This window comes from Polypterus senegalus, chromosome 8 (genome assembly GCF_016835505.1).
Source record: "Polypterus senegalus isolate Bchr_013 chromosome 8, ASM1683550v1, whole genome shotgun sequence".
In the NCBI taxonomy this organism is placed as follows: Eukaryota; Metazoa; Chordata; class Cladistia; order Polypteriformes; family Polypteridae; genus Polypterus; species Polypterus senegalus.
Genome location: NC_053161.1, coordinates 100851235 through 100871186, shown reverse-complemented (window position 1 = coordinate 100871186; position 19952 = coordinate 100851235). Strand labels below are relative to the sequence as shown.

General features: G+C 35.5%; 1 protein-coding gene across 9 annotated transcripts in view; it reads right to left on the bottom strand.

Annotated features, from left to right (window-relative positions):
• Positions 1–19952, bottom strand: part of frmd4a (FERM domain containing 4A) — a 612278-nt gene that overhangs the window by 75971 nt on the left and 516355 nt on the right. For all 9 annotated transcript variants that reach the window (XM_039761499.1, XM_039761500.1, XM_039761497.1 and 6 more), the window contains exon 5: positions 6756–6840. In XM_039761499.1, coding sequence (XP_039617433.1) covers positions 6756–6840 — 85 coding nt within the window. The remainder of the gene's footprint in view (positions 1–6755; positions 6841–19952) is intronic.

Here is a 19952-nt window from a genome sequence, read left to right as displayed (position 1 = left end):
CCATAAAAATATATCCTGTCTAAATTATACAAGTTAGAAATAAAGTAAACGTTAAAAGAACAAACATTCAAATTTCTTTACTCTTATGTAATTTTATATAAAAATAAACTTAAATTTTAAATATCCCAAAAGATTTTGCTCTCCATAAAAATATATCCTGTCAAAATTATACAAATTCAAATATGAACATGGTGCATAACAAAACCTGGAAATATAAATAAAATTTGTTCTTTTCAGCAATAACAAATCAAATCATTCAGTTGTCTTTGCTCTTATGTCATTTTATCAGAGCTGGAGCCTGGCATCTTTTTGGCAACAAGTTCGTTTATGTTTGGTGTGAGGTTCTGTGTTGTGGAGATTCTCAGGATGGACTGCAGGTGCTCATCAGTGAGGTGACTCCTGTGTGCTGTTTTGTTAGTCTTCATGACTGAGAAGAGCTTCTCACACAGATATGTGGTACCAAACATGCACAAGGTTCGAGCCGCATGTAGACGGAGCTGGAGCATTTTGCGGGAATGGAGTGAATAAACTGTGCGGGCGTGCAGTATCATACTTTGCCTTCAGTGTGCCATTACACTGCAGCTCAATCACCTCCATCTGAATCTGCACAGGTGCAGTTTCCACATCGACGGCAAATGGGTTGCGAAACAACTCAAAATTCTTTTTTTCTTCAAAGTCACCAAAGCGCCTGCGAACTCAGTGCGCAGTGCGCCAGTTTATCAGCAAAGTGCGATTTGGGAACACCGTTGTGCCGACTTGGTTCAACATTACTTGGCAACAGGGAAAGTGGGGCAAGTTGCACTGGTGCATTTGTGTCTCCCATAAAAGTAGCTTCACTTGAAATCACTTTGTGATTTTGCACGGGTAAAAACGTCTGCTGAAGTGTCAGATTCTTCTTTAACTCTTCTGCTTTCTGTATCTTGTGCATTGCATTCAGGTCTTTCAGGTTATCTTGATGTTTTGTCTCATAGTGCCGTCTTAGATTAAATTCTGTAATTACAGCCACATTAGCTCCACAAATGAGACACACGGGTTTACCGGCAATGTCAGTAAACATATACTCAGCCTCCCATCGGTTTTAAAGGCTCTATGTTCAGAATCACCTTTTCTCTTGGCATCGTGTGGGCTCGCTTCGCAATAACTTGCAGCATCATAAGCTAGACTTGATTAACGCGGTAAGTGTTCGGCAAGGCAGCTGAAGCGCTGCATTATGGGATCTGTAGTTTATTGTGTTACCAGCGCTTCATATCCCGGGCCATTAATAACAATAATATATAAAATGATCTCGCGGGCCGGATGTGGCCTGCGGGCCTTGAGTTTGACACATATGGACTAAATAGAACTTGAAAAGATATATTTTTTCAAATGTGATCGCAATTCAGATCGAGTTGACGCACTACAGTACATTGAGCCCGCGTGCTATTGTGGTTTTGCCTGCGTGCCTCAATAACTTACCTTCCCTCACTCTTACTTTTTTACCGTTCATCTAATGAATACACTGAGTATGGCTTTACCAAAACAATCATTGATCGCGAATAAAGTATCCATTATTCATAAAGCTTCAATTGGTGATCTGTCTTTCTGCGTTAACCGCATATTTTTTCATACGTCTCAAACCAAGGGGATGCGAGGCTAAAATGAATCGGAAGCGCATACATACTCAGTGCATCCCTCTGGGAATCGAACCTCGGACGCCGGCGCTAGAGGCAAGCTTCTATTATTGCGCCACAGCGTGTGGTTTGTCTATCTGAGCATAGCAGTGTAATTCGGTTTTTTTTCTGCACTCTTTGGAACTGTTGCTTTTTGTCTGTGCACTGCATCAGTTCACGTGAGCCGCTGAATATGGTTTTATATGTCACTCGCTCGCTTCTAATTGTTTTGCTGCCTTCTTAATTATATAATGTATGTTTTCATCAGCGGTTTTTGGAGATCTTCCTGGTTTTCTACGTACTGCGTGATTACATGAGAGGCGTGATGATGTCACACAAAACTCCGCCCCCCACGGCCAGCGAGCTCAACTCCATTACAGTATATGCAGAAAAATAGCTTCCAGTTATGACCATTACGCGTAAAATTTTGAAATGAAATCTGTCCAACTTTTGTAAGGAAGCTGTAAGGAAAGAGCCTGCCAAATTTCAGCTTTCTACCTACACGGGAAGTTGGAGAATTAGTGATGAGTCAGTGAGTTAGTCAGTCAGTCAGTGAGGGCTTTGCCTTTTATTAGTATAGATTATATATATATATATATATATATATATATATATATAAATACAGGTAAAATACCATTACAACAAACTGCCAGGGACCTAAAAAATATTTTGTTGTAATGAAAATTCCATACTAATGAGATTCTGCATTTGTCACTATGGTACTTTCTTTAATTTGCGTCCAGGTGTTTGCAATCATTTCAATAGAGCTTCTTTCATGTTAATTGTAATCGCCTCCTGTCTACAAGTTATGCTGATGAGAATTTTTCTCAGCATTTCCTTGCAATAATACGATTTCAGGGTTTGAATGATGCCCAAACCCAATGGCTGAAGCACTGCTGTGCAATTGGGTGGGAGGAATTCAACGCAAACATCTAAATGTGGAAGCATGTTGTGGGCAGCACAGTTATCAATCAGAAGCCGAATCTACCTTTTCCTCTTCATCATATTGTTAGGTTTCTGAACTCTTTTGGGATCCCCCACCCAAGCACCACAGAAGCAAATCCCTAAAAGATCAGGGTCGCGCTATAAGTCCCTGTCTTGCACCCCAAAACATGGGGCTGAGTCTCAGTACTTTAACAAAACCAGCTTTATTCAGCTTGAAACAGGATCAGCACAGTTATTTATTGTAGCAGGATCTACCACTCTCCTATACACAGACACAGCAATCAGGCAGGGTTGTGGCTAAGTTTGTGGCCAAGTAATACTGTTCGCTGCATTTACAATGTTTTTTGCATCACCCATCGAGATATTTTCTGTTTGCTTTGGTGGTGAACTGCAGCAGAGTTGTGAGCCTGCTGTTGCCCTCGGCGTGTTGTCCAGTTGGGGGAGGTCTGAAGAGAGTTTAGAAAGCTCTCATTTTCTTGAATGAGTGCCGCATTAATAGGAATGGTTCTTGAACAAGCATCACTGAACTACAGAAAAATCTGCTTTTTCGATGTCTTCAAATGCAGCAGTTTGAATACGTTTGCAACCCGAGATTTTTCTTCTTTTTTTGCTCGGTCTTTCAAGAAAGTTGACAGTGCCAATGGCGAAATTCCCAATTCATTGGCAACGTCTTTTTTCTTTTTGCTGGAAATGAGAGCCGCAAAAGTGTAAACTTTGTTTTTCTAATATGAACTGTTATTGTTTTTTCGTGTCTGCCTGTGGTGTAGTGGGTCCATAGCTCAAGTCAAAAAGGCCACTTTTTAACTAAATAGTCGCCGCACTTGCTGCTTAGAGAGTGGGCGTGGAATTGTGGCCAGAGCAGGTTCCTGGGTGAATTTGTGATGCGGGCGGTCCTCGCTTAAGTGCACAGGTGAGGAGTCATCTGCATCCGTAATTGATGCCGGGAGCTGCTAATTGCCACACCTGATCCATGTCCCCATGATAAATAATATAAGCACAAGGTGAGTAGGGAAAAAGAAAAAGACGAACAGAGGTTACAGGAGAAGAAGGCGGCAGGAAGCAGGGAGGAGAAAGTCGGTGCGTGAGCGAGCGAATGTGCTCTCTGTAGAGAGAGAAAGGCAGCTGGACAGTGAGCCCTCGTGGGGTGTTTGGCTGGCACCCCGGGAGCAGTTGGTAGTGACCGGAAGGAGGATGGCTCGCCGCATAAGGCCGAGAAGGCAGTGGGTGTTGTGACTTGGGAAATGAACCCCTCCCAGCGTGAGCACCCTAGTCGCTGGGGAGCACAAGTCTCGGTCTGGTGAAGCCTAGCGGAGCCAGGGATCAGAAAGCAATATAAGGCAGAAAGAAAGCCAGCTGCAGGCACGGTGGCTCCCCTGGTGCATAGCCTGGACGTGAGAAGCAGGGGAGTCACCAGCAGAAAGGCACCGGGATCTGTTTTTAAAAGGGCGGCTTCCAGCCATTATTATTTTAAAGGATTTTTTTCTATTGTGTTTTTATCCTCCACTATTCACTCGTTTTTATTGGATTATTTATTTGTTAACTTTGAAGCACTGCACTACTTATTTGGACAGTTTGATTTTGTTGTTTATTAAAAGCACTTTGCACTTTTTGCACCATCCCCTTGCTTCATTGTTGTGCCTCACTGTCCAGCTCATTGTTGACATTACTGACAGTGTCGGGTTCAAGAACTCCCAGAAGCTGGTTAGGACCATGGAGCAGAACACACCACAATGCCGTTTCTATATGAGGGTGACAATGAGTTAAATTCCAATGGATGTTTTTCAAATGTTGACAAGTAATACGCAAAAAGTATCACTGAAAACCACCGAAAACAAAAACAGCAAAAAACAGTACGAGGAAAATTCAAAGAAAGACATTTTTTTTACCACGTTTCTGTTTGGGGACCGTTGTGCACAAATGAGCTGCGACCACAGAACTAACTGCTCTGTGGACGATTCATTCAGGTATTTCAAGGGCACTTGGTTGTAATGAAAGTATCTGCTGAATGTATTGCATAGTAACGAGATTTCTATAGATCCGTGTCATAAGGGGAAACTGTCGGGATCATAAAAATACTTCATTGTAACAGAATTTTACCTGTATACACATAAGTTGATCAATATGTTTTAGGTGTGAACTCGACTTTTTTTTTTTTTTTAAGTGGTCAAAAGTCAGTTCGATTGTGCTAAAACACATCAGGTATCATAGTATTATTAACTGTGGAACATGAAAAGAAAAGGTTCTGGAACTAACTAACTAGAAAAAATATATGCAAAGATATCTTACAATTTTAATGATAGCCCAATACTTAGCTACATTTATGTCAACTTGACACTTAAAAAAAGATATACAATGTAGACCACAAATGACAGAAACTTGTAATTCACATATTGAGTTAACATTTACCTACTTACAAAATCCACCACTAAATACCCCTTAAATATTCAAACTCCATAAAAACTTTTGATCACCATTTGTGTAATATTGTTTGTCACTTGAGGTCAGATGTATCTGCTTTTAGGACTTGATGATGATTGTTCTTTATGTTCTAGTAATTTAAAAAATATGTATCCTTTTCCATCACAGAATTGTACATAGTTAATTTGCATAATGCTTCTATTTCTTTGAATAATGAATTATTCGATACATTAAAAAGGTATATTGTTCAGAGTCTAAAAGGTAATAGCAATTATATAGTTTAATTATTTAATAGAATAACTAGTAATACTATAAAAGATAAAATAGATATCTTCTCTTTAACAGAATAACTGGCTACTTAATTGTGACCTTGTAAAATTAAACTTGTCAGTCATGTTGTATTCTGTGTGTGTGTGTAAAAGATATCACAAAAGTAAGAAACTGATTCGGTAACAGCCTACTTTCTTACCTAAAACTTACCACAACTGAATCAATCCAAATTAATTTACAGTATTTAAATTTGAGCTAATTTAAAAAGGGGACATAAACAAACTGAAACTTTAAATTTCTTTAGTCAGTAAATTGAAAATAAATCAGAATAAAGCAGTTACCTATGAACTCATATGCATGTAGCTCAAAATACTCCCTAGAGCTGTCCAAAAAAGTAAGTAACCTTTTCAGTCAGAGTTGCTGAAAAACACATGAAGGTCACCTAGGTGATTTATAAATGATGCTTTTCTTATTTAAACTATGGCAATTTGTGCTCATTTCCATTTTTCGATGAACAAAAATCACAGTTTGCATACTATAAACAAGAACTGTTTTGAGTCTGACCACTGTATAGCATATTATTTATTAATAGGCAAAATATCAGACAGGGCAAGCTTTATGTTTCTATGATTTTTAAATAGAGACCTATCCACTTTACTTAGGATAAAGACTACACAGCCACTGTTTTGTAATTGTTCAAGTCAAACAATATTTTTTTTCATTATGTGCTTTAGGGTTAATGTTAGACTTCTATAAACATGTCAATGTTTCTAAGGATCAGTATACTTTCTAATAAGTTGTATATAAGGGTATCTGGGTTTCACAATAGGTTTTATAGGTGAATATCTGAAACTTTACACATTGCAAATGTTCTGATCAGTTAATTAGCTCTGTTTTGTATTCAGGACGCATTTGTAAACAGCTAAAACCAAAAAAAATGTAAACTTTGCTCATCTGCATCAGTCTGTTATATTTAGCTAGATCTGTTTAATTATACGGAGAAATTTAATTGTGTAACATGATCTAAAACCTTGCAAATAAGGAGATATCTTTTGTACTAAGCTAGGAATACATATTAAAGCACAGTATTCATTCACCTCTCAATCATACTAAAGGAAAATTATTTAACCCATTAAAATTCATTGATTTGTTGTTTTTTATTATTTACTTAAGAAATCATTTTGTAAATTCATACACTAGCAAAAACACTGAAGTTAAAATAAAACTGCTATTATATATAAATATACTGAATGTTTGAAAATGCATTTTTCTAAGCGCATAAATCCAATTTATGGTTCTCTTAAGGTGAATAGGTAAAGCTGGTGTATTGTTAAGACAGCCTACAAAACACTATAGATCTTCATTTAGTATCAAGTGTTCATCTTTTACAAGCAAAAACACAAAACATTTAAAAGAATTTGGTATTTCTTTGCAGAACATGGACAGCACTTTAAAAACACCTTAATTGCTTACCTTGTAAATACAGGACTTTGCATTAAGAAAAAACAGCTCTATTGTAGCATTGTCCTTTAGGTAGGATATACTTTCAATGTAGAATCTGGAAGAAAAAGAAAAAGTCTCTAAATCTGTATATGTTCTTTTCCACATGTACAGCACTATACTTACAAACACTTGTGGCTATTTTATTACAACATAATAATTAGAAAAATTAATAAACACATAGCTTCTTTATATTCTGCCAGCAGGGGTACTTTTGCCAAAGAATGAATCGCTTTCCCATTGCTACAGCCCTAAACATTTACTACCTGGCATGCCAGACATGCTAATCAAACTATATTTTTCCTGTAATGTCATTTTATTACCAGGAGGAAATTTAGCTTTTTCAGAAGCTCAACAAATATGGAAATACAACAAACAGAAACAAAGCAACCCCATCCCCAACACAGAGTTCACAGTGAGGCATTATAAAGGTGTATTAATGTAGGTATGAAGGACCTAAGTAGCATTTCTTGACACACTTCTGTTGAATGTGGCTACAGGCTTACATTTCAAGCAGTTTCACAAATCAGTGGGTCACTCTTATGTTACATTAATCTAATTGTTTGGCGTTTTTTCTTTTCCTATTCTGCATTTAGAAAAATTAAGAGAAGAAATTCAGAAATGTTTTTTATTCGTCACATTTTTAAACTTTCTTTAACTATTATTTCAATCCACATTTTTGTGGAGTTAGTTCCTTCATTATATATACATAACAACAATTAGTGATGAGCAGTACAGACACAAGTGCAAATGACACTGAATGTTAAAGCAGAGCCGCTACTTCAATGTTACATTCATTTGTGTGCTAAATAGTAATAAAAGGCATATCTAAGTGGTACTCAAGTTCAGTCGTTATTAAGACCACCTTAACTGCAGCAGTACATGCTTTTAATTAGACTGCTGCCTTTATTGAACAAGCTGTTATTTTCCAGGTTCTGTTCTTTTTTTTGTCAATCCAAAAGTTTTAAAATAGGTTTACTAAATTTTATGTGGAATATAGCAAACATGTATGTGTGAGACATTCATTCCTGCTCTTTCTTTCTTTTTAAGATACTGCTGTTTTTATGTTCCGGTTATTTAAACCTTTTCTTATTAATTAACTCACAGATGGATTTTACACTGAAGTAGCTGCTTCTCTTTAGTATTCAGTATCATTTGCACCTAATTCTGCACTGCTCATCAGTAATTGTCAGTATCTGGATACAGTTAAGGAAGTAAACAGGAAAAGGTGAATTTAAAATAATATGGTTTAAGAAAGTTGGTATTTAAAGATATGACAACAAATTCTGAATTTTATTTATACGTAAATATAACATCACAAATTTTTTGAATGCAAAATATGACAAGAAAAAGACTAATTAAACAACTTGGACTGAACTTGGAAACCCCAAGTATAGGGGATGTGCAGTATTATTCATAACAGCCATCATTTTTACCTTCCTTCTCTACTTTGCAACTACCTCTAACAGGTTGAGAAAACATTCTGTAACTGAGCCGATGTTCTTAATAAGTTTGTGGATGCTAAAATGATGCTAAGCAGGCTGGTACATTACAGCATAGTAAAATCACATTGCCTATCAGAGCTTAAGGACATGTAAAGGATATTACTACCCACTTTTTATGAACACAGTTTACTTAGCTCCGTTGTATTACTAGACCAGTTCAGCTTGTTACTGAGATGGACTTGTAAAATAGCAAAGTTATCCTTTGAAAGTATTGATGTTAGATTGCATTTGAAATGCAAAGTTCATGATATGAGAGTAAATGTACTTCTACATCCTTTTTTGTCTCCGTGATCCTCACTTTTGAGTAGTAAATTCCAAATTCTCATCAAATCATCATTATCACCACTCGTTTAATAGCCATAACATAAGATCTTGTTATTCCTTAGGTGGCATAATAAAGGATAAGTATTCTATCTTCACAGTACCACTTTCTAACCTGAGAAACTACAGCTGGACCGATGGGCTGAGTTAGAGAGCAACTACCTTTAAAATCTCAGTTGAGACTGCATGCACTGGAGAGTGGTTAAGCCCATGCGCAGATATCCACTATAAGCACCTAAAACATCTTGCTGATTCTGTTTACCAGAATTAAAGAAAATTTACTGAGAGGAATGGTTTATTCATTCTTAAGGAAAACTGCAGCGCAAGGACAGAGACATAGAATAAGATTGGAAGGCTAAACAGGCCTATGTCAAAAGATGAGAGAGAGGTAAAAACTGAAGAGCAACATTAAGATGCTAAAAGATAATAGGGACATTTGATCAAAGACTACAATCTAAAGGAGCAGTTATGAAATGGGAAATATAATGCAACAAGTCACTAAATAAAATACAACCCAAAAAATAGACAAAAGGTCATAAAATTAGGCAAGCCAGACAAGTAATAGATGCTACAGGAACAATAGTGGGCTGCCTCTGTTTTATTTACCCTGTTCCCCCATCAAAGGGGTACTACATGATTAATGTTGCATTGACAGAAACAAAAAGAAGAGAGTGGGGGCTAAGAAGAGGGTAAGTCCCAATGAAATCCCAACAAACTATATTAACAATTTATTGGTTAAAAATTGTCATCGTGGTTGATTTCAGTATGGGGTTTTTAAAAATAAGATATGATCATCATGTACTACAATATCATGTGCACATACTACCTTATTTAAATGACAATTTCTGCTTAGTAACTGAGAAATGATTACTGTTAAAAAATCAATGCTAAGAAGAAAATTTTAAAAATTATTATAACAAATGCAACATAAATTAGTAAATATCAAGATTACTCAAAATATTTTCATTTACACAAGTTGCTGCTTCTGTAACAAATTTTTTAAATCGGATTTGTCCGTAAGTCATTTTGTAAGGTTTGTGACATTTGCAGTAGCTAGATTTATGTCTGCATCACTATATTGGGAAAACATTACCTAGTTAATAACAATTAGTGTATTTAATGGTAAAATCAAAGTTTGTGATATTTGAAATTTAAATTTCCCCCCAAATAAACTTGTCCCAACTTTAATGCTCCTATGATGAAATGCCTGTAAGATGGCATTTGTCCTTTTGCTTTCAAGGTGCTTCATATATGTTATCATACTGTGCTATTGTTTTGCCATCTTTTAATTCAGAATGTGCCAATTAATGTATTTAACCTAAACTGCATGCAGTTACTCATAACTTGAAACTGCATCTTCTTCAATCCTGTACCATTCAAACATGTGCAGCACATGTTTTCATTATATTAGGCAGTATAGCTGTTATACTAATGAATGTTACTAATGAAAGTGCAAAACCAAACAACTTTACATTTTCAGGACTAAACTATGCTGTTTTAGCAACTTTGCTAAATGCACATCTAGCAGATTATGCACTTCAGAAAACACCTTTCATATCATTGAGAGAGATTTTCCCCATGCTACAGTTATGACCTGAATCACATGAAAGCCTGGTTAATTTGGACATTAAATAAATTATATTTTATCAACATATAAAGCATCTTATTTCATCGCTATTGTAAACTAATGACAGGTACCGATCCACTTGGTCTAAAACTTGCCTTAAAATGTACTTCCTAGAATTGTAGCTGGCACTGCCTTATGGAGTTTCATGTGGCTACTCCTTTTTTCATCCTAAAGATATGCAGGTTAAATTAAGATCCCATATGAGTAAGCGAGTAAGTGTGTGAGTGTTGGGCCCTATCCAGTCTTTATTCCTGACTTATTCCCAGTGTAGCCTGAGATAAGCATATGCACCCTGAAAACCTGAACTAGATAAACTGTGTAGAAAAGAGACGGATCATTAGAAAAATGTAAAACATACTGGAAGTGTATTGTTTTACTATAAGTCAAAAGAAATGAGGGTAATGCTTATACATTTACAACTAAAAAATGAAACCGTTTGAAGACAATCATAAAAAATCTGAAAAATGGTAGTTTAATTATTTTAGTCATATAGCAGGAACTTGTGCAAGTGCTATATGGCTATACTTAATGAAGAGTGATAAACCAAGAACGCAACTGAAATTATATATTATGCACATTTTATAAGGCTCTGTACTACAACTTTGATCAGACAAACTTTACTATTATTCAGTAATAGTAAATAAGTACTAAAATAAGTAATCACATAGATTAACATGGCATTTAATTTTGCGGCAAAATACATGAGTTATTGCCTTCTATCAGATTTTCAGAAGTATTATACATATTTACAGTGAATTTCATCAGATCACTTGCAGTTTAAAGTAGAATATAAACCAAATAATTAAATAAGTGGTTGTCTTAATTTGTGTGGTGTGAAAGATAATCAAACATGCAGTCTTCAACCCATTCTATAGCTCCTAGAAGTAATCTTATCACAAAACAGGTATAATTAGGATTGGTTTTTCAATATTACATGTGTTTTTCTCTAGTTATTTAGATTTTTCACTCTTTATATCCCAAGCTAAGGCACTTATACAAACCTCCAGGCATATTAGTGATTATGCTTTTGTTTGGTGATGCAGATACTCAATAATCTGACTCTTCTCAGTATCAAAGGAACATTCAAAAGAAAATTAGGCCATTCACAAGACAAGCTGAAAAGGAAGTTCAGGAGTGTATGACATATGAAACTCTCCATTTAAAGTGTTGGAATAGCCTAGTTACAATCCAGATATAACACGACAGAGATGTCATAAAAGGACATAAAACAAGCAGTTCATACCAGAGATCCCAAAAACATATTTGTAGAATAACTGATTAATGAGGCAAAATTAAACTTGAACACTAAGAAAGACTGATCATTACCCTCTGATCATTAAATTACAGGAGACATCTAAATTCAGTTAATATACTACAGGTGGCATAACTAAGTTACTTTTTTATATATATGGTACAGGGTATTGCAGACCTTTACGAAACAAATACCTTAGTTTTAAAATTCTGTGTTTACTTGTTCACTCCAGGCCACATACATAATATTGGTTTAGATGAAAACCTGATTACATCAATAATAAATAAAAAAAATTAAAAACAAAATAACCCAAAAAACTACTAAATGTTACTTCAACCAGACTGTACATCATCTTCATAAAAATTAAGACATATGTATGTGTACCCTAACGAGCAGTAAAACTTAACACTTCGCTAGATTTATGTTTAGTTACATACTATGGCCACAAGAGGGCACTATACACAAGAATTAAATTTTCTAAGGTCTGACTTGGGAATCCTATAAAACTCTGATCTAAACTGAGGTAATCTACTATGCCTAACTAATTTCAAGTGTCACATTCCAGTTAATATTATTATTCCTAAAGTGGTCACACATTACATAATTTTGGACTGTTAGCAGAATTTGGCAAATAATATAAGTGCTTTACTGAACATAGACAAAAAACATGCTGCAAAATCACAGGATGATGTATAGCTAACTAAAAGAAGAATTTCTTAAAGGTTTTTTAAGCTTTAAGAGTCTGGGATTTGTTGTGTATACATTAATACACAACAGCAAAGAAAAATGTGACCTGGAAGAGAAATAACAGATTTATAACATGCACCCATTTGTAAGTATGGCTTTATTTAACAGCATCACTTAATGTACTATTATTAAAAATCAAGTAGTATTCATCAGTACAACTTTAATATTTTCTTCAAAACAATTACTGAAGCAAAAACATTAAAGTAAGATTTTTAGCAGGAAGATTTTTAAAGAATATATAAACTTTCCTGCATACTGCTAATCAATACTCCCAATACTATTTAAGAAAATACTCCTACCTATACGTAGTCATAAACTCTTATTTGCTATTGTTACTCACCAAGATATCTCTAAAATTTGTTTATTCATAAAAAATGGTCATGATGAGTTTTGTGTGAGATAGGTTTAATCTTTAAAAATACAGATTAAACAGACAAAGCTGCAGGTTTTTTTTATGCAAGATTAACAATGCTACTCAAAGACTAGATTTAACCATTTTGACATCAGAAAAATGGCATTACAAAAACATCTTTGGATATGAGACAAATATTCTAATTATACAGTATTAAGTATATACCAATGGCAAATCACAGTGGTTTTTCCTTTAGTGATTTCATTATCATCAGTATCTCTTCTATGGTTTACAATTAGATAGGCAAAGGCGTAGATACAGAGCTGTTTGTAATTGAACTAAATTTGGTCTTTTGAAGGCCTTGAACTGAGAGTTACAGATACTTGAAGATTCACATGATTAGCATTTTATAGCATTGATTTCTTTCACAAGAATCTAAATTTTCAGTCCTCATTCTGAATTTTAGGGATCCTATAAAATGCAAGGCAAAAATGATTTGTTTCATATAAACCCTGAGCCTTTTCAAAATGTGTTTAAACTAAAAAATGTCTGAGCAGTGCAAAGTTCTGTTCAATCATCCATAGATTTGGCTTGCATTCACAACTGCCATATCTGCTAAGCAATTCACATATTCAAAACTGCCGAACTGGCGTTTCCCTAAAAAAGCTGAAGGGCTGACAGATGTATTGAAAGCACTTAAGCTGTGTAGTTTTAAGGAACCATATTGATATGAGTCTATGGTTATCACCTATCTGGACAATTAACTGCAGTAAATCAGAGAAAAGACTTCAAAACAAAAAGAGTGTATTTAAATATTTATTGGGCTAATTTCAAAGCCTTTAAATTCCGTAACCCCTCAACACAAGCTTCAGTTCTCACCTCTACAGTCTGCCAGATGTTACTGTCTCTATACTTTACAAAAAGGCAGTCAAGTATTAAACTTTCTACTCTACATATTGGCCAGTTTTGATAAAATATGTACTGCTTTTCTATATTCCAGATATTTTTTCTTTTAAATGTATCTTTTGATATATAGATTTTCAAATACAAACAAACCTTCAGATTACATACAGAAAATAATGTACTTAAACATCAGATATCAAAAATATAAATCTGGAAAGATTCACAGATTTTCTTTATTAAATTATTTATCAGAGAAGTAATGACATTGTTTACCAACCAGAAACTCCAGGTTAGGGGAAAAAAGTAAATGAATGCTTTGATCACTCTAGCTAGTACACTAGCTAGTAAAATAAAAACCAATCACATATATTAAAATTAAAAATTCATTTTTACAAATTAATTGAACTTTGCTTTATAATGGGTAAATCATCATTATACCATTCCTTTTACACTGACTATCCTAAGATTCACCAAAGAGTCATGGACCATTCAGTCCATCAAGATTGTTTGGCTACTTTATAAATAAGACATGATCAAAAAAGAAACAATGAGATGTAACAAAATAGGACACAGTGCCAAACACTGAAGCAAAGCAATGCAGAAGCCAAATGACAGAAAAAAGACATGTTTCAGATTATATCAGTAAACATGTTCAAGGTTAACTTTTAATAAAGTTAAAAACAGAAAAAAATATAATATGGGAGAAAATATGGTGCATCAGCCATGATATAAACAATACAAAATAAATAACTTTTACTTTAGTATCATTATATGACAAACACTACAATAAGGACGTCAATAATGACAGAACTATAGTATTCTGTGTTGTGCTGAAATGTTGTGAGAAATGCAGACGTATGGCCAAATCTTTAGAAAGAGTTTCCCACAGTAGGAGCCATAAAGGTGAATGAGCACTCACCAAGAGTTGAAACAAAATTAGGAGGAAAAAATATAGTGAAAATAAAAACAAAACTATATTTAGAATAAATGGTTTCTGAACACAATCACCAATACACATTAAACTATAATAGCCTTATAGGGCTTTTGACATTTTTGAAAGGAAATGTTTCTGGAAGGAAATGTGTTTTTCCTGATAACAGACTAACATCTCCTTCAAGTCACTGAAGAGTCTGAAATTCCAGCAGATCTAAGCAAGCTGACTTCTGTGAAAATGTTTTCCTGTCTGACCATAAACACTATCGTAAATCACGTTATGGTAATTAAAAAAATACTAAACCTTTCCTTGCCTAGAAATTGTTAATATACAGTATGAATATTCTGCATTTAGTGCTGTTTAGTTTTATTAGGTTATTAAACCTCACACAATCCTATAATGTTTTTCCAAGTTTCTTCTGTACAAAATTTGCTTATGATAAATAGGCTGGCATGATTACAGTAGGTTATAAACACTCTTTAGATGGGAGAAAAGATAATATTTTACTGTAGTAACACAGTGAAGTGTCTCATGCAAATGCACTTTACACCATTTTAAATCATCTTGATTACTTCATTAAATATTAATCTGAACTTGCCTGACACTTATGGCATACAGTGTAATTAAGTAAAAGTGTTACCCACAAGATTGACAGCTCAAACAGCAGCACCACAAGTGAGGATAATTCTATTTAAAGAAAGTTGGGTATGTAAATGTTTCAATACTAAATATGTGCACAGCTTTCAATGCAGCATAGTATTGGCATCAGACCTATCAAAAACAGCCAAACAGGAAAAGCATTCCTTTTTCATTTTGATGAAAAAAAAATTCAAAGGTATATGAATACTTGGCTACCATCCACAAAATCCAAACTACATTGGCTTTTTGACAGGGTTAGGGGTTGGAGGTAGGTGCTACAAAGAAGTGGCCTAAAAAGGCAGACACAATTTTGTGTTGTTAAACAGATGGGCTGCAGTTTTGTTGTTGAATCAGTCATACTAGAACACACAAATCATTATACTTTTGCCACAGGCTGTGTATACTGGCTGAAGACAGAGCACAGTTTTGCACCCTTTTTCAAAAGATGAGAAATTGACACTTAAGTGCATTGAGGAATGCTTTACCATGGAAAACAGGAAAAAAACAATGTATAGTCTGATGTATTCTGTTCGATGTTAAAGTAAGATTTGAAATATAACGAAAATGACAACCCTATGAATTGATCCTACTGAGTGTGAACAAAGCCAACTGATAAAAAAAAAAAAAAATTAATAATTCAGGGAGTATATCTGCAGCTTTTTCAGCCTGCATGCATCTCTCATTTAAATTAGTCAAATACTCTTCCTAAGCCTATGGCAGTGGAGTAGTGGAGGGGCTATATACCTCAGTGACCCTTAGAAATACATTGTCTGGAGATTACTTCCAATAGCTGCCTGCACGTCTGAGCACATCTCTCCTGTTTTAGCGTTGTTACATTGGTTACCCATGTCATTCAGAATTGACTTTAAAATGCTACTCATTTTTAACTAGGTTGGAGAACACTTGTAGAGGGATCTTAAACCACTCCTCCATGTGCAGCATATTCAGTTCTTTAATGTTACTGGATTTCCCTCTTACATTCACACCACTGATTTCTGAGGCTAAGGATCTGAGCTGGTATCCTGAAGGTTGCCGGTTCGAATCCCCGTCACAAAGAGATCCTACTCTGCTGGGCCCTTAAGCAAGGCACTTAACCTTCAATTGCTCCAGGGGCGCTGTACAATGGCTGACCCTGCGCTCGAACCCCAAGGGTTATGCGAAAACTAACAAATTCCTAATACAAGAAACTGTATAAGGTGAAATAAAGAACAAAAAAAAAAAAATCTGAGAGGGCCATTGCAAGCTTAAATTTTGTATTTTCACAATAATTTCTGTGTTAATTGTGATGAGTTTTTGGAGTCAATATCTTGCAGATCCATGGCTGGTTTCAACCATTTAGCAAAAGCAGATGTTTTAGGCCAAAACTTCACATGAGTCCCTGTCCTGTATCACTTATAGCACAGCAGCACCAAACATCAATAATTCAACATAATAGTTCATACGAAGTATCAGGTGCTTTTTTGGAATGTAGACCTATACATAATGCACCAAATATTATGATGGTGTGCATGACCAAAATATTAAATTTTCATCTCATCTGATCACAAAACATTATTATACTTGTAGTTCCAATAGTTTTTGTTCCAATGATGCATTACAAACTTCAGACACTGCATTTTGTGGCTTGTTCTTAAAAATGTCTAGCTTTTGTGGAGCTTATCACAGAGAATGAGTTTGCAAAGTCCCACATACTATCTTGGTATTTTGTAAAATTAAGTGACATCTTAATTTGGCTATTGCAAAGAACAACAATGCTACAAGGAAGCACACAGATAACATATTTAAAGGTCAAAGAACTATAAATTCCCAAAAATACAAAATGGTTGAGACCATGCAATAAACAAACTATAGAAATGATCCCTAAAAGTATAGTGTTAGACCATGCTATAAACAGATCAAAATTAATAATATTGCAAAAAAAATAGTCCTCTGCCTGAAAAACTACTTTGAATAAATACTGGGCTAAAAGGACTTGACAAAAGCTTTCATTTCTTCACAAACTACAGCATGTAGCATTGGGATCACTTAATTATTCTGGCAAAGGTATTCATAGCCTGTAGTAAGAAGGGGAAGTCAGGTTTTAACAAATTCTTTATTTCTACCTACATGGCCTGTCTTACATCTTTTGTTAAAGATATACTACAGAAATAAGACAGATTATAGATTTAACACTGTATGTTATCATTTATCAACAGTAATGAAAAAAAAAAACACGAAGACAAAAAAGACAAAAAATAATTTTTCAAAATCAAATTTTGACACATCATTGGAAATTCATGTCTTATGTACAAATGAAACAGAAGAAGCACAATAAATACTGGAAATCAACAGTGCAAAATTAAAGACTATTTAAATGCAAAAGTTTCTAGTATTTACAATTCCCTTTTCAGGTAAGCAAAAATAAGTAAACAGTTCTTATTTTTAGAGAGCTTCAGCATAAGTTTTGTAAAATTAGTGTGTATGTTTAAACATGGGCAGAGTGATTGGTTTTGCATGTTCTCCCTGTGAATTTCTCAATTGATGAGCATGCATAACTGTGTATGATGACCTGTTGTGGCAGGCGGCTGGGGTCCATGCCCAGTCAGGACTCCCCTGCATACTATATTCAGTGGGAGCAGCCCTGGATTCTGCAATACCACCCCCTGGACGCTAGATGGCCAACTCCTGGGGGTGGAGCAGTGCCTCAGTTTCCTACAGGGCTCCTTGGGAATTTGAGTTGGGTGCAGCGCTTTTGAGTCCTGTAGTCACCGCCAGGTGGTGCTGTGTTGGGAACTCCTGAGCCAGTGTGGGCAGCATATTCATCACACCCAGAAGTGCAGCCAGAACTCCAGAGTCGGATGGAGGAGGACAAGGTTGCTTGGAAGGAATGGCGGTGCCAAGGAGGAAGAAAAAGTGAGGTGTATTAGTGGTGTGCTTGGAACTGTGTATTGCCTGTGGGTCACGGGGAAGACGTGCGACCCCAGAGGAAGAAAATAAAAAGTATTTGTTTTATTTTACACGTGCCTCCCGTGTCCAATCTGTGTCGCTATACAGAGTCCATTCTTACACTGTTTAAACACTGAACACTAGAAATGTGTCAGCAACACTTCTCAATTAAGAAAATAACTTTAGTCCTTTATGTGCAGTGAAGTAAATAACATCCATCCCCTTTTTATCTTCCTGAACCCTACACCCCAGAGATTTGACGTCTGAACACTAGCAGGTGTGTCACCAGATTGCATTATTTCAAAATAATATTTCCAAATTACAGGATTAAAACTAAATAGATACTTTATTTTTACATATATACTGTAAAAGTATATATATATTAGTGGTATATGGCTGGCTTGTCATCCCAGCCAATACCCCCAGGCCGCCAGATGGAGCCCTCCCTGCAGTATGGAGGTGCCCCAAAGACCAGCAGGGAATCATGGACAATGTAGTTTTTATACACAGCCCTGCTGGATACCACAGGGGCCGCAAGAGGGAGCTGCAGGGAGGACCGAAGAGTCATATGTGCCCTATAACCCGGAAGTGCGTCATAAGAGGAGTGATGACAGAAGTGACATACTTCCGGGGTGAAGAAAAGGACTTGTACCTGACCCAGAAGTGATAAAAAAAATCACATGGACTGGGGATTGGGAACACTTCTGGGTCAGGAAGTATAAAAGGACTATGGGAGCTCCCAGAAGGCGAGCTGAGCTGGGTGGAAGGGTGGCAACGCGTCTGGGAGTGGAGGATTGTTTATTGTTATTGTGATTGTGTATTTAATGAGTATAGTGGAGGAGAGGGTGCTTTGTGCACTGTGGCATAAAAATAAAGTCAACTATTGGACTTTCATCTGGTGTCTGGAGTCTTGGACAGGGGTTCAAGGAAGCGATAGTGCCCCCTATCTGTCACTATATATATATATATATATATATATATATATATATATATATATATATATATATATAATTACTGAATTTTACAGAGCAAATGCTTTTCTAATTGCACACATGTACTCTAGCCGTCTAGTAATAACAACTGAAGAAGAGGTTAAGCAGGTGCACAGTGTGGAATTAAGGTTTAAAAACTGAAGAGACATTAAGTACACATTCAATCGAACGTGTGCCGAGAAGTAAATTTGATCTGCCCTGTTTCGGGTCTCAGGGGGCTAGTGATTATCACAGCAACACTGGTGTAAGACAAGAAGCAAACATAGTGGTCAGTATGGTGATCTCTTGCACAGCACAATCACACAACCAATTAGGAAAGAGTGAGTTTTGTATATGCCCAGTAGTATCCGTTGTATGTATGCACTATACATCAGTAGGTTAAAATACAAATGTACAATGATAGATTTAAATACAACAAATTTAACTTTTGTTAATTCCGCTCATTGTTCTATATAGTGCAATCACAGTTTTGCTTCTAAGATCAGCCTGTTATGTAATTATTTTTAGCACAAGGACAAAGGTTATTAAACACTGGCAATTCTGTCCAAAACTAATGCTCCCCATTGTTTAATATAAATCCCATTGTTTGATATGAATGAACACTAAAATGAAATGTTAAGACTATTTGATAATAAATATTTGTTCACATTTGTTTTTGTTCCTCATTATACAGAATATTTTCTGTATTAGCAGGTCAATATCTAGAACTGTTCTAAAAGTGATGTTAAACCAAACAAGTTTACCAAAACTAAACATTATTACTGTAAGCTAATTATTAATTATGATAAGATGCAGTCTTTCTCAAAAATCCATTGGTCTTGGTGTACAATTCCCAAACAATCTCAATCCTGGCTCAATCCTTGACTTTAGACAGTGGACACAAGAGAAGAATAGAATAGAGTGGAATTTAGTAGAAAAGGAGTACTGTGAAATGGAATGATGGTATTAAAGTGCAGTAACTAGTGGTCCTATT